Source organism: Nuphar pumila, chromosome 11 (genome assembly GCF_984573655.1).
Source record: "Nuphar pumila chromosome 11, dmNupPumi1.hap1.1, whole genome shotgun sequence".
In the NCBI taxonomy this organism is placed as follows: domain Eukaryota; kingdom Viridiplantae; phylum Streptophyta; class Magnoliopsida; order Nymphaeales; family Nymphaeaceae; genus Nuphar; species Nuphar pumila.
This window is the reverse complement of record NC_143259.1, coordinates 37902267-37917806: the sequence shown is the minus strand read 5'-3', so window position 1 is coordinate 37917806 and position 15540 is coordinate 37902267. Positions and strand designations below refer to the sequence as shown.

Here is a 15540-nt window from a genome sequence, read left to right as displayed (position 1 = left end):
GATTCCGATGCTAAGTGATGCCGACACATGCGGGGATACGAGCTCCATGAGCTCTTATACGTGGCGCTGATTGGGACCCCCAAACACGAGATGTAGCTAACGGCCGTCTTCGGGGGAGAACACACACCACCCTCTTCTCGTTTTCACATAACATTCCTTTTAAAAACCTATAAAATTTCTAATTACAGCGCTTCATCATTTTTGGCATGTACAAACTATTGAATCGGTTGTCAACAACTGAACGTAATACCCAGCTTAAAGCAAATATGAATCGATGCTCTTGCTAGATTATAGAGCAAACCGGTCTTGATTGTTGTCTGGGCGTTTGCTTTATCAATTTTACTCCAACTATAAAACGGGTTACAAACCAGTTGTCTTTCTTTCCCAAACTAAAACATAATATTCAGCTGAAAGAAATACAAATATATAAAGTGGACCCGATGCTCTTGACATCATGGAGCAACATCTCTCTGAAAATCCTACTCAAATTGCAACGCCGTCTTATTCCAGCGGAGATTTGCCAATGTGGAGTCACTCTTGGAGCTAGCATACGTTCTCGTACATGCCATGTGCAGACATCGTTGCATCCTTCAGCTCGAACTAAGTCAAGATGTGCAGATTCACCTTATATTTAATCCAATATTCTCCCATTGCTAGAGTAGTTACTGCAGTTATTAGAATTCAGACATTCCATTGGAAGTTTTGGAACTGCTTGATGGGGGGTTTCTTCCATGCACAATCCAAGTGAAGAAAACTAGACACCCTCACCATCAAGAAATCAGCAGAACACTTTTGGCTTGTTTCATTGGTCTGATCACCTTTTACTAATTTCAGGTTCTACATGGAACCCTTAGCTCCCACTTGATAAGGACCTTTGAATCAGGAAAATGTGCAATTTAATGTAAGGAGAAAGGAAAAGATACTAACAAAAATCACGTATATGGAAAACGAGAAGATATATCAAAAGAGAGATAATTACATACAAATTAAATTTTCTGTCATTATTACATAGGTGAAAGAAAGACAAATGCGGGTATCGTACAGACAAGATAAGCGTTTGCACATAATGAATATAGAGAGAGCTGTGTATTTTGACATTAGCACCTTTACACTAGTAAAGGTACATAAGCTTCGAGACCTTGGCTTTCATTGCACTTCCTGAGCTTGTCCAAAGCCCGATTTTCTATTTGCCGAATCCTCTCCTTCGACAGTCCCAATGTTTGACCAATCTCTGATAGCGAGTGGCATTTGCCTCCTTCAATCCCATAACGATATCTAATTACTTTCATCTCTTTAGGGGTCAGCATGCCGAGTAGATTGCGGATGTGATTCCTCATCAACTGCTTAGTAATGCTCATCTCTGGGCATTCAACCCCTGGATCTGCAGTGACTTCCTGCAGGGGTAAATGTCCATAAGCACAATGAAATCTAGTCAACTGATCAACATATACATGCAAGTGTGTGCACGTGTGCTGCCATATGGAGAGAGCGAGAATTTGGCTTGACTATTCTTTATCAGCAACATTGTAATTATTCCTTCCTTTGTACTAATATATCTTTGCCTCTCAATCCTAGCCCAAAAGTGAGATTTATGTGTGCCTCTAAAGAGAGAGAGAGAGAGAGAGAGTTATTTGGATCGACTGTTCTTTATCATCAACATTGCAATTATTCCTTCCTTTGTACTAATATATCTTTGCCTCTCAATCCTAGCCCAAAAGTGAGATTTATGTGTGCCTCTAAAGAGAGAGAGAGAGAGTTATTTGGATTGACTGTTCTTTATCATCAACATTGCAATTATTCCTTCTTTTGTACTAAAAAAGTGAGACTTGTGTGTGACTCTGAAGAGAGTCACTTGGTTTGACTGTTCTTTATCATCAACATTGTAATCATTCCTTCTTTTGTACTAATATAGCTTTGCATTTCAATCCTAGTCCAAAAGTGAGATTTATGTGTGCCTCTGGAGAGAGAGAGAGAGAGAGAGAGAGAGAGAGAGAGAGAGAGAGAGAGAGAGAGAGAGACTTGGTGGCTATTTTTTGATATCACATTCCTGATGACAGTCCACCACAACATATTATCTCAATATCAACCAAGTTCCTATTACCACCCCAGCCAATGGACCACCCACATCACTTGCAGTCAGTTGCTTTGATTTTGTTGATGGATGCATACAATTGTGTGTCAAAACACAACCTATCTCAGTGGTTCTTTATGATTTACCTGTCAACTGCTGCCATCTTTTATGGGTCAAACTGAAGAATGAGATTATGGTCACAGGTCACAAATTATTAGACTTGGTTTATGCTCATTCTAAGCAGTGTGGAAATGCAACACAGCTTACGTACTTTGGGAACCTTAGAGTTGCCTACATGCAGAAAAATTAGCATTGAACCCTGTAACTCCGGTGATGAAGAAAAATAAATCATTGACAACAGCAATCCTCACAAGCTTCACAACTAATAGCTATTCCATATATTAGTTTACCCACAAATTTCCAGTTGCATATGGTGACACATACTAGAACATCTGTTAAGAGAAACAGAACCTAGTTAATGAGTGGATAATTGCAGCAAGCATCACAATATGCAACTGGAGAATTGATGCTACCAAAACCTGATCATGACATGCTATCAAGGATATGCTGATAAAAAAACTTTCAACATAACCAGAGATTCCATGAGCACCCCATAGACATAATCATCACATGAGAACCTATTTGGGACTTCAGGAAATCAAAGGTGGGGAGCTTCCATGAAGGCCATTGAAGTGGTATATTTCCAATCAATTGTCCACAGCATAATTTAAGAATATATAATTAATCAGTAATTTAATATATTAATGATAGGTCTATTAATTTCTATATATGGGTGAGGTTTTCTTTTTTGAGGAAAAGGGAAATAATATTAAATCAGAAAGGTACAGAGAATCGCTGAATGTGTGACAAAGAATCATCCATCAATGTTAGCTAGAGAGTACCATGAGAAAGAAAAGACATGTGCAATCCAAGATAAATCTGAATTTGGCTGTTTGGCCTTTGAGCAAGAGCAAACCTCAGCCATAATCATTTTTTGCAAAATTAGAACATGGGTACACTTGTCCTGGAATGTCCTCGAACTCTGCTCCTTTCATATCATCCACCATGCTGTTACAATCCAGCATCTCCAAATATATATCCTTCCGGATATTGCCGGCCCAAATAGGAGATCTCTCATGCAGGAACAATTACATCTTTGCATGAGTATGTTGTTCAATGATTGTCTCATAATTGTTTGGAACAAGTCATAGGACCAAAAATGCGGGAGATCTGCTCTCCATCCTTATAACAAAGGATACACATACTAGCTCCTTGAATCATAGTTGGCAAACCAGTGACTCGGACTCAGATCACCGAACCCTTGACTCACGGGTCAGTGGGTCGACTCGGTAACTCAGACAGGTTAGGACCTAAATTTTTTTAGTGTTTTTTTAATTAATATTTTAAATATTGAATATAACACTATGTTTTCTACAATGTAAATGCAAATAATCAAACTCCAAGCAGCAAATTCACTAAATCAAAGCATCAAAGAATAGAAACTACAAAATATCTGCATAAAAATAAATAAGCTTATATCTGCACATACATAAGAACAATAATGAAAATTGTGAAATGAAAAGACAAACAAAATTGTGCAAACATCCCCATATGTGCAAAACTGCACAATGCATACTTAATAATTAAAAATAAAAGCTGAAAAACCCTTAAATGTGAGGATTTATTTGTTGTCCAAACAATCCCCCCCCCCCACACACACACACGGTACACAAAATGGTGAAAAACACCCAAAGTGTGCATCGTGCACACTGCGATATAGAGAAACCCCCTGCAGTGTGGACAAAAAAAAACTATGGCCCCCAACAGAGATGAGACAAAGAGAGAGTGAGGGCCTTGCTTCAGAGAGAGGGAGACTTGGCTCACCATGCAAAGGAGAGAGAGGGCCTCTTGGGCTCGCCTCGCCTCGCAGAGAGAGAGAGAGACTCCTGGGCTCGCCTCACAAAGAGAGAGAGAGAGAGAGAGAGAGAGAGAGAGAGAGAGGGCCTCCTGGGCTTGCCTTGTAGAGAGAGAGAACTTGGTTGTCGGTGGCGCTGGTGGTTGCACGGTCGTCAGTGCTCGTTGACAGTCACTAGGGTTCCTCTTCGCCAACTGGAAAGTGCCGCGGGAAGAAGTTGACTATCGAGAGTCGAGACCCTTCTCAAAATTTGTATACTTCAAAACCGGTTCATCTCAGAAAGAACCGGCATGAATCCCGGTTCGACTCGAAGAATCGGGTCAGAACCGGTTCATATGGTCTCAACCCTGAATCGAACAATTCAAGACTGACTCGGCCAGTTGCCAAGTCAGGCGATTCACAGCCAATTCACGCCCTATCTTGGCTAAAACAGGTTTGGGGTTAATCAGTGGCTCAGTTAATGGGCGATCTGATCTGACTCGGGTGATTCCCGAGTCGGATCGCCAGGTTTGCCAACTATGCTTTGAATACCCTTCTTCATTAAGTTCAACCTTGTCCAAAGAAACATCCTTGCTCTTAGAGAAGGGCCAGGGCCCAAAATTGTATTCATCAGCCAGGGCTGGACACTAGGTTCCATCAAGGATCTATAGAAGGAAGCCACAGTATACTTAACTATATCGCTAATTCACCAAATAACCTCATCAGGGCTATTGGTAGGAGTATTCACATACTTTAACATTGGAAATAGCTTGTGTAATGAAAAGAGGCGGAAGCACCAATAGGGCAAAAGTCACTCTTTAAGAGTGACTACAAGAGCCAAGAACACAAACACCAAATGTGCACACACAAAAACTCAAAAATATAGAAAATGACTTAAAGTCATAAGTTGGATTTATTGAAGAAAGGAAGAGAAGGGTGTAAAAACCCATACAATTACAAGGGGAAACCTCCTCTTTATATAGAGGAGGAGAGCACTTTAGAAGGACCATAAAGGGGGCTCCCTTCTAGTCGTTGGGAGCCCCAACGGTCATAAATATGACTGTTGGGAGCCCCAACGGTCATAAATATGACTGTTGGGGCCCCAACGACTAGATGGGTGGGGCCCCTTTATGGTTCCAAAAAGCAAAAACAGAAAATAAAAAAGGAAAAAGAAAAAAGGGAAAAAGAAAGAAAAGTAAAAAACAAAAAAGTACATATGGAATTACCAAAACACCCCTATCGGGTTTTTGGTTTATACAAAACAGGAAAAAGTTATATAATTATGTATATATACATATATACGTATATATACTTATATATATACTAATGTATATATATATAAGTATATGTATATATATATTTATATATACATAATTTAACATGCCCCCTCAAACTTTACGGGGAAAAGACCGAAAGTTTGCCAAGAAGAAACATGAATCGTGGAGTTGGGAGCGCCTTGGTGAAGAAGTCAGCTAGTTGATACTCTGAAGTGACATATGGCAATGTGATGGTCCCTTTGAGATATTCGTCTTGAACATAATGGCAATCCATTTCGATATGCTTGGTCCGCTCATGAAAGGTGTGATTGATGGCAATGTATATCGCACTCTTGTTATCACAACAGAGCTTGGTGGGAGTGAAAATGGGAACGCCCATGTCACCAAGAAGACTTCTGAGCCACACAATCTCCATAGTTGTCATCGCCATAGCCCGATATTCAGCTTCAGTAGATGATAAGGAGACCTTCTGCTGCTTCTTGTATCTCCACGAGATGAGAGATTCACCTAAAAAAATGCAAAGACCCGTAATTGAGATCTGATCATTGGGATTTCCTCCCCAGTCAGCATCAGTAAAAGCAGTCAATTCCAGAGATGAGGAAGAGGATAAGAAGAGTCCCTTGGAGATGGTATCTTTGATATATCGCACAATTCTCATTACGGCCGCCATATGAACCGTAGTAGGAGCGTGCTGAAATTGGCTCGCTGCATGAACCGCATGAGCTATGTCTGGACGTGTGATGGATAGATAGGTGAGAGATCCAATTAATTGACGGTAGGGGGTTGGATCTTCAAGAAGAACACCATCTTCAAGTCTTAGTTTCGCATTGATAACTTCAGGAGTCTCCACTTTCTTTTCATCAGATATTCCTGATTTGGTACAAATTTCTGCAGCTAACTTCATTTGAGATAAGATGTACCCACGCGCTGAATAAGCCACTTCAATTCCTAAAAAATATCTCAAATAACCAAGGTCAGACATATCAAAAGTATCTTTTAACATAGACTTAACATCATTTACTCCCTTTTTGTCATTCTCAGTGATGCATATCATCAACATACAGCAGAAGCATAATAATGGAGTCACTTGTCCTTTTGACAAAAAGAGCAGTGTCAGTATAACAAGAAGAAAAACCTAAATTGATTAATACATTACTAAACCTGTCATACCAAGCTTTAGGAGCTTGCTTAAGTCCATATAAAGTCTTTTAATTTTAAAACTTTTCCATTTAAATTCATACCTTGAGGTGGTTCCATATAAACTTCTTCATTTAAATTACCATTCAAGAAGGCATTTTTAACATCAAGTTGAAAGATGGGCCATCTTTTAACAGAAGCTATAGCAATAAGGGCTCGAACACTAGTCATTCGAGCAACTAGGGCAAAAGTTTCATCATAGTCTACCCCATACTCTTGGGCATAACCTTTGGCTACCAACCTAGCCTTATATCTTTCTAATGAACCATCACTCTTAGTTTTTACTTTAAACACCCATCTACATCCAATGGGTTTCTTGCCATTGGGAGGGTTAATGATTTCCCAAGTTTGCGCCTTTTTAAGGGCATTAAGTTCAAGCTCCATAGCTTCATTCCAATGAGCATATTGTTTAGCATCATTGTAATGAGATGGTTCATGAAAGGAGTGAAGAGCAAGAAGACATGCTCGATAATTAGGGAAAAAAGAGTCATAAGAAACAAATCTATTTGGAATCTTAGGAATGCGATTTGATCTTCTTTGAGAGGTTTCTTCTATCGACTCACTTTGAGAAAATCTTTCAAGGGCACAAGGAGGATTTCTTTCATTCCTTCTAGAGTAGACTTGTATTTGTCTTGAAGCATTTTCTTCTAAGTTTTGATCATTATTTGGATGTTCAACAAGATCTTCATTAAGAGGTTCATTAAGATCAATATGATCATCTATGATGTTTTCTTGAGGTAACAAGTCAAATAAAAAGGAATAGTCAATATTTTCATTTGGTTGATGCGAAAAACCATTCTCTTCTTCGAGGAATGTGACATCTTTTGAGATATAAAGTTTATTCTTAATTATGTCAAAACATCGATATCCTTTTTGTTTTTCGCCATATCCCAAAAAAATACATTCAATAGCCCTAAGAGAAAGTTTATCATTTTTGCGAGTTAAAACAAAGCATTTACATCCAAAAATTCTTAATCTTTTATAATCGGGAGACATATTGTAAAGTTTTTCAAATGGAGAAAGATTTTTCAAAGAGGATGAAGGGATTCTATTGATGAGATATGTTGAAGTTAGAACCGCTTCGGCCCAAAAGGATTTTGGGATATTTTTTGAAATCAATAATGTTCTTGTAGTTTCTATTATGTCCCTATGCTTTCTTTCCGCAAGACCATTTTGTTGCGGAGTGTTGGGACAAGAACGTTGATGACAAATTCCATTTTCTTTTAAGTAATTTTGAAAATCATTAGACATATATTCACCTCCCGAATCGGACCTAAGAATAGATAGATTTCCCAAAAATTGATTTTTAACCATTGCATGAAATTCTTTAAAGAAAGAGAATACTTCAGATTTGCGACTTAGGAAGTATATCCACGTAAATCTAGTGAAGTCATCAATAAAGACCACATAATACGAAAAACCTCTTTTAGATAAAATTGGGGAAGGTCCCCACACATCGGAATGAACAAGTTCAAATGGCCGAGTGGTAAAATAACTTCTTTGAGGAAACGGAGTAGCTTTAGATTTCCCAAAAATGCAATCTTTACAAGTCATGTGATTGTTTTTACAAGTATTGTTCAAAAAAGGGAAGAGAGACATTTTTACAAAATTTGGATGACCAAGTCTCTCATGCCAAATTCCAATACTTTTGTCTTTAACAAGATTGCAAGATGACTTAGATGGAAGCGTCAAAAAGTCCATAAAATAGAGATCACCCCTTCTATGGCCTTGCCCAATCAGCTTCCCTGACTGGAGATCCTGCACGATGCAATCTTTAGGTGAGAAAGAGACTTGGCATCCATGGTCGGTGATTTGGGAAACGAAAAAGAGATTTAAATTAATTTTTGGAACAACTCTTACTTTAGGAACAAAAAAATTTTGAGAATTTTTGAAGTCAAGTGTTCCAATACTTTCAATTTTTAATGACGTTCCATCGGCCGTTGAAACATAGGAGGACATGGGTTCGGAAAAAACATTTGAAAGGGAATTTTTATGAGATGTCATATGAAAAGAAGCACCAGAGTCTAGTATCCACATACCTGGAGGTGATGAAGAGTAGGCGATGGCGGCTTCGGATGTTGAAGGAGAAGACTTGAGAAGATGTTGGAGAACTTCGGAGATATGATTAAGAGTTTCTTTGATATCTCCTTCTTTGGTACTTTCTTCCTTTGGAGAATTTTCTCCAACCGCAACAACCTTTCCTTTAAGCTTTGGACAAACCGGTCTAATGTGCCCCGGTTCATTACAATAGTGGCATATGATTCCCTTTCTAGGCCCATTGATATTTTTGTTAAAGTGGGGAGGTCTATATGCTTTAACATTTGATCCGGGCCTATTAACGGCCAAAACCTCATCATTCCTAATGCTCAAGCCAAGTCGAGTTTCTTCTTGACATACCTCGGCAAGAGCATCTTCAATAGGTAGGGCTTTGCTTCTATGGAGAAGAGATGCCCTCACTTGTTCAAATTTCGGGCGAAGTCCATGAAGGAATTGAAAAAAGTGCTCCTTTTCAATTTGTTCCCTTCTTAGTTCAATATCTTGTGGAGCAACCCATTTGGGCTCAAGAAGGGCAAGCTCATCCCAAAGAGGGGTTAGAGAGCTAAAATAGTCCCGGACACTCATATCCATTTGTTTGGTGGAACGAATTTTTTCTTGACAAAAGAATTGTCGAGCAAGATCCTTTTGGGTATACATACCCTTAAAGAAAAACCAAGCCTCATTGGCCCTTCTAAACTTGGCAATATTAGCACAATTTTTAAGATCTACATTGTTCATAAACCATGCCAAAATTTTGGCATGGTTACTTTCCCAATCCTCGATTTTGGATTGATGTTCATTAATGGCTTCGATGCGCTCATCGCCATCTAAAGCCTTTTCAACTTCATTTTCAATTTTGGTAAGAACAAGAGAGGGTTCGGGAGTAGTTCCCATAACAAAGCCCCAAAGTTTCTTACCTCTTAGATGATTTTCCATAGCGGAGGCCCACATGAGATAGTTGGACCCATTTAGCTTGAAAGAGAGCTCCACTTTAGAGTCACGTTCCATCGGCACCAAATATACTTCCTTTCTTCAAAACTTTGAGAGGCACGCTTTCCAAGATGATAAAAGAAAAGCCCAATCACCAACCGAGCTCTGATACCATGTAATGAAAAGAGGCGGAAGCACCAATAGGGCAAAAGTCACTCTTTAAGAGTGACTACAAGAGCCAAGAACACAAACACCAAATGTGCACACACAAAAACTCAAAAATACAGAAAATGACTTAAAGTCATAAGTTGGATTTATTGAAGAAAGGAAGAGAAGGGTGTAAAAACCCATACAATTACAAGGGGGAACCTCCTCTTTATATAGAGGAGGAGAGCACTTTAGAAGGACCATAAAGCGGGCTCCCTTCTAGTCGTTGGGAGCCCCAACGGTCATAAATATGACTGTTGGGGCCCCAACGACTAGATGGGTGGGGCCCCTTTATGGTTCCAAAAAGCAAAAACAGAAAATAAAAAAGGAAAAAGAAAAAAGGGAAAAAAGAAAGAAAAGTAAAAAACAAAAAAGTACATATGGAATTACCAAAACACCCCTATCAGGTTTTTGGTTTATACAAAACAGGAAAAAGCTATATAATTATGTATATATACATATATACGTATATATACTTATATATATACTAATGTATATATATATAAGTATATGTATATATATATTTATATATACATAATTTAACAGCTTGAATCATTCATCCATTTCAGCATCTTTGAAATTCATTCTAGAAGTGACGCCAGAACCTTGTTGCCACCACTGCTTCACTGAACAGTAGGACTCATGAGTGATGTTGTATAACGAAGGGTATACTAACTGCTGGTTCTTTAAGGTACCGTTTGGATGACACCCAAAACCATGTTTTAGCCACAAAAGTTGGTTTGGTGGTTGTTTGGACACCACCAAATCAGGTTTTGGGTAAAAATTGGGTTTTCAACTCAGGTTTGAATTTCAGCCCCCCCCACCCACCCACCCACCCACTTTTCCCTTTCTTTCCCCTCCACCATGAATTGTCTCCCCCACCCGTATCTTGTGTGCAGCCATTTCCAGACAACCACTGGCCGGAAATGGACAGACAAGTACTGCCCAACGAGGATCATACCAGCCAGCCATTTTCCTCCTGATTAGCCAGAAAATGGCTGGAAATCACCCTTTTTATAGTTTTTTTTTTTCTTTTTACGGTTGGGCAACCATTTTCTGGCCAGCCACAGGCCGAAAAATGGCCAGCCATGCCTCTCTTTTTTTTGTCATGTTTCTTAGTTTTTGGGATGGCCCGCCCTTTTCTAACCAGCCACTAGCCGGGAAATGGCTGGTTCAGTGTCACCCAACAAGGGTGACACTGGCCAAGCCATTTTCCTACTGGTGGCTGGAAAAAAAATGCCTGACCATATTTTCCTCTTCTTTTAACTTTATTTATTTTAAGTTTTTGGGTTAGATGGTCATTTTCCAACCAGCCACTGACTACAAATGGCCAGGCCATTGCTGGCCAATGAGGGCGACACTAATTCGGCCATTTCTCAGCTGCTGGCCGCGCTAGAAAATGGTCAATCTTGTTTTTTCCTACTTTTTTTTTTGTGACCAATTGAAAAGGCTGGCTTTTTGGCAAACTAGGTTTGCCAAAAACCTAGTTTTTAGGCAAAACCTAAGTTTTGCCCATCATCTAAAAAGGGCCTAAGGTGTCTTAATTTTGCCAACAATCTGTCCAAAATTTTATAGAGCAACCATCACCAAGTTGGGGCCTAAGGAATTGCTTAAAATCATCCAACACCTTGGTCCAATCAATCCACATTTTAGACTTGTGCTTCTAGCTACCAATAAACTCCCATCTTCAAGGCAACCCTTGCAAACCATACTTGCTTTTAATCAACCTGGTCCAGATCTTATCTTCATGGATGAGGGCCCACCGTTTTGCCAATAAGGCTTCATTTATCATTTTTGGCATATGGATTCCAAGCCCACTGGCATTCTTTGGTAATGTAGCCGTGGGTGAGATTTTATTATTGTAAAGAGAGGTCGGGGAGAGGGCTCACATGAGAGAGAGAAAGAGGCTCCAACAATATGAGCACACAAAGCATCCTGCCATTGCTCGTATGTTTTTCACCATTTCTTTTAAATGTACAGCTCATGTTTTGACAATTTTGTTTCCTTTTAGCTAGTCTTCAACGTTTTTAAGGGATAAATGAACATCAATAAAATCATAATTACTTTCACATAACAAGGTATTTCCACCAATAGTAGCCACAAGGGCACACAGGAGCAACATCAGAAGCATCTTTGCTCTTAATTTTATACACAAGTCCCTAAAACATATGGCAAGTAGCAGGATGATTTGAAGGATCATGCTACCAAGATTTAGAGATCCAGAAACAGTTATGCCTTATACAACACATTTTTCCACAAGGAAGAAAAAAGGAGGAAAGAGGGAATCTGATCAAAGACATGAAACAAGATGATACAGACCCGATGGGGGGCTGCACACTCGAATAGGAGGCCACGGCTTGCAAGGGGCGGCAGTGGTGTGGAGAGGGAGATGCGTGAGAGGGAGAGAGAGTGTTGCATGAGAGGGAAGGAGAGGCGTGAGAGAGGGAGATCTCCTTAGGCAAGAGTCCTAAGGAGATTAATCTTCTTCCTAAGAAGAAGCCAATCCTACCACAAGTGGTACGCCAAAGAAAGGTAAATTGAATCTCTCCAAAATACTTTACTAATGAGATGAAAATCCAAGTAACAAAAATACAAAACTTAAATAGAAGAATAAACACAAAAGAAGGAAATGAGGCATAAAAGTAGGAAATGAGAGGCCTTTCCTTTGTATATAAAGGGGTGAGACCCTTCTCTCTTGTTATGTATTCTCAAAGGGATTATTCCCCAATAATATCCATTATTTTTATGTGTGTTCTCAGCCCTTAGTGGCTCATTCTTGTGTTTTCATGTGTTGACCCATAAGAGGTCATATTCTCTAAGTGTTCTCTTGCACATAAGTGGCACATCAAGGCATACATTTCTGTTCGTGACGGTACCTAGGCCTCAGGTGGAAGCTTGAGTCTGTAGGCTACCTTCATGATCCGCTCCAGGATTTGGTACGGTCTGTAGAACTTCGGGGCGAGTTTGTGATCCCTAGCTTTCCTTAAAGAGATATGTCTGTGGAGAGGGGGTTTAAGTAAAACCCAATCTCCTACTTGGAACTCCCTATCATGCCTTCTCTTGTCTTGTTGTTTCATACGATGTTGAGCAGTTTGCAGCTACAAGCATAGTTTCCTGAGGAACCGGTCCCGTTCCAGGAGGACGCAGTTGACTGAACCCGTTCTGTCAAACCCATCTGCATATTGGACTATGGATGGGGGTTGACGTCCATACAGGGCTTTAAAGGAAGTCATTTGGATCGAGGAGTATATGCATGTGTTGTATGACCATTTTGCCCGGGGTAAAAGGTGAATGCACTGTCTGGGTCCGTCCCCCATGAAAGCCCGTAGGTATGTTTCCAAGCATTTGTTCAGGACATCCATTTGGTCATCTGTCTGGGGATGGTAAGAGGTGCTCATGGCAAGTTGGCTGCCTTGCAGTTTAAAGAACTCCGTCCAGAAGGTACTCAGGAACACAGAGTCTCGGTCACTCACAATGATCTGGGGCATTCCGTGGAGCTTGAGTATGTGATTCACGAAGGCGTCTGCCACGATCTAGGCAGTGTATGGATGGGCTAAGGCAATAAAGTGACCGTACTTAGTGAGTCGGTCCACCACCATAAAAATCGTAGAGTGCCCATTGGCTGGGGGAAGTCCATAGATATTTCTTCCCATACCTGCATGGGAATCAGAAGGGGTTGCAATAACCTGACTGGTGAAGTTGTCTCATATTTGACACATTGACAAGTGTCACACTGACAGACATTCCCTCATTGTTTTCTTAATGCCTGACCAGTAGAACTCTCTGTTGATCCGGTAATAAATCTTCTCAAACCTTTTGTGTCCAGCAGTTGAGGAGCCATGAAAATGTTCTAGGAGTTGGGGGACTAGTTTGAATGTGTTGGACAGGAATGTCCAACCTTTATATAGTATCAGTTCTCCTTTGACCTCATAATTGGCCTTGGACTGGATTCAGAGTTGGTCTCTTAGTGTTGACAATTCCTTGTCCTCAAAGTACTCTTGTACCAAGTCCTCCAAAAAGGGACATCCGATTTTGGTGACCATGTGCATTTTCGATCCAGGTTCGTCTCTACAGGACAAGGCATCTGGGACCCAATTTTCAATGCTTTTCTAGTACTGGATCTCAAAATTGAAACCCAAAATTTTGAAAATCCATTTATGTTGCGTGGGTGCAGAGATCTGTTGTTCCAACATAAACTTCAAACTCTTATGGTCAGTCCGGACCACAAAGTGTCTGCCCAAGAGATAAAGCCTTCATTTGTTGATGGCCAGGAACTCTTTCTCATACGTCAACAGCCCTTTCTTACGTTCTGGCAGAACCTTGCTGAAGTAGGCCAATGGATGGCCATCTTGGGATAGAACTGCCCCAACACCTCCTCCTAAAGCATCAGTGTCCACAATGAAGATGTGGTGGAAGTTAAGAAGCCCAACACTGGGGTAGAACTCATGGCATGTTTGAGAGCTTCAAAGGCCATGGTAGAGTGCTCATCCCACTTAAAGGTGTCCTTTTTTAGGAGCATAGTCAGAGGTTGGTTGATCTGGGCATAATTTTTTACAAACTTCCTATAATATCCAGTCAGTACAAAGAATCCTCGTAGAGCCTTGAGATTCTGGGGAAGAGGCTGTGTTCATAGCCTCTATTTTCTTAGGGTCGACCTCCACACCCTATTGACTGATGACATGGCCCAGATATTGGACTTTCTGTTGTCCAAAGGAACACTTGCTCCGTTTGATAAAGAGTCTTGTTGTAAATCAAAATATCATCGAAGAATACTACGATGAAATCCCTTAGATGGGATCTGAAGATCTCATTCATCAAGCTCTGGATGGATTGTAACGCCCCAAAATTTCAACTTTCAAACCTTTCATAAAACAGGCAAGAGACTAAAAGAATCTCTTTATTTCAGAGTTGGTTTAAGAAATAAGCGGAAGCCCATCCTTTTGTTAATTTTAGAAAGGCAAGTTGACCACTTTGGGCACGTTAGCTGAAGAACCAAAACATACAACCCATGCTACTTGAAAAAGGCACTTTCATTAAAAGAAGGTTCCAAAAGTACAAAATTCGGATGTCCCAAGGAAAATCCATTACAAGACCCAAAAACATCAGGACGCGAGCTAAGAGCAGGAAGAAGAGAGTCTTGAAACCATCTTGCCATCGCGCCATCGCCCGTGAAGTGCCTATTCATCACCTGTACCCATAGACTGGGTTAGTTTCGCTAAAGAAACTAGTAGGTGCACAAGATAGACTACAAGGAAACTGAATTATGTACATTTCATTCAGTAGGTTACGCAGTTTAAAGTAGATAAGCAGTTAAACAGGTAAGCAATGCAAGCAGATAAATAGTGCAAACGCGTATGTAGTGCAAGCGAATCAGTAGTGCAAGCGAGTCAATAGTGCAAGCGAGTGCAAGCGAGTCCAAGTGAGTCAGTAGTGCAAGCGAGTGCAAGTGAGTCCAAGTGAGTCAGTAGTGCAAGCGAGTGCAAGTGAGTCTCACTACTCAACAACCAGTGTGAACAGACTTTATGTTTCGATATTACTGGCCCGCGGGTACGCGCAGGCAAAACGTAGAAACAACTGAGACTAGTTCGGGCGTCTGTTATTCTATGTATTTGAATAACCCGAAAAGCTAGTTGAGTCCGCTCCAGAGGGACGGCTTTAGCCGAGAGAGGATTCCCCGAAGGAGGCAGTGCCACGGATGCATCCAACTTCTGCAGAAGTTTTGAGCTAACTATTGTAGCCCCTTTCCCCTAACTCCAATGACTGGGGAGGTCGGATCATTGCCCGTAGGGTGGTTGTTAACAACCTGTCCATTGGAGTTTGTACCGTCCTGTCCTCTCCCTTGACAGACCACTTGAAACGAACAGGTACGTTAGGGGTTGCTTAACTAACGACCCACTCTATGCTGTAGTCTTTAAACCACTCAAGCA

At 40.5% G+C, this 15540-nt stretch overlaps 1 protein-coding gene across 2 annotated transcripts in view; it reads right to left on the bottom strand.

Annotated features, from left to right (window-relative positions):
• Positions 1–15540, bottom strand: part of LOC149822271 (RNA polymerase sigma factor sigF, chloroplastic-like) — a 63912-nt gene that overhangs the window by 19873 nt on the left and 28499 nt on the right. Inside the window, exon 9 of one of the 2 annotated variants that reach the window (XM_089980903.1) lies at positions 957–1394. The exons of the other annotated variant lie outside the window; for it this stretch is intronic. Coding sequence (XP_089837029.1) covers positions 1107–1394 — 288 coding nt within the window. The 3' untranslated portion in view covers positions 957–1106. Of the gene's footprint in view, positions 1–956; positions 1395–15540 lie in introns of those variants that run through there. 2 annotated transcript variants of the gene reach the window in all.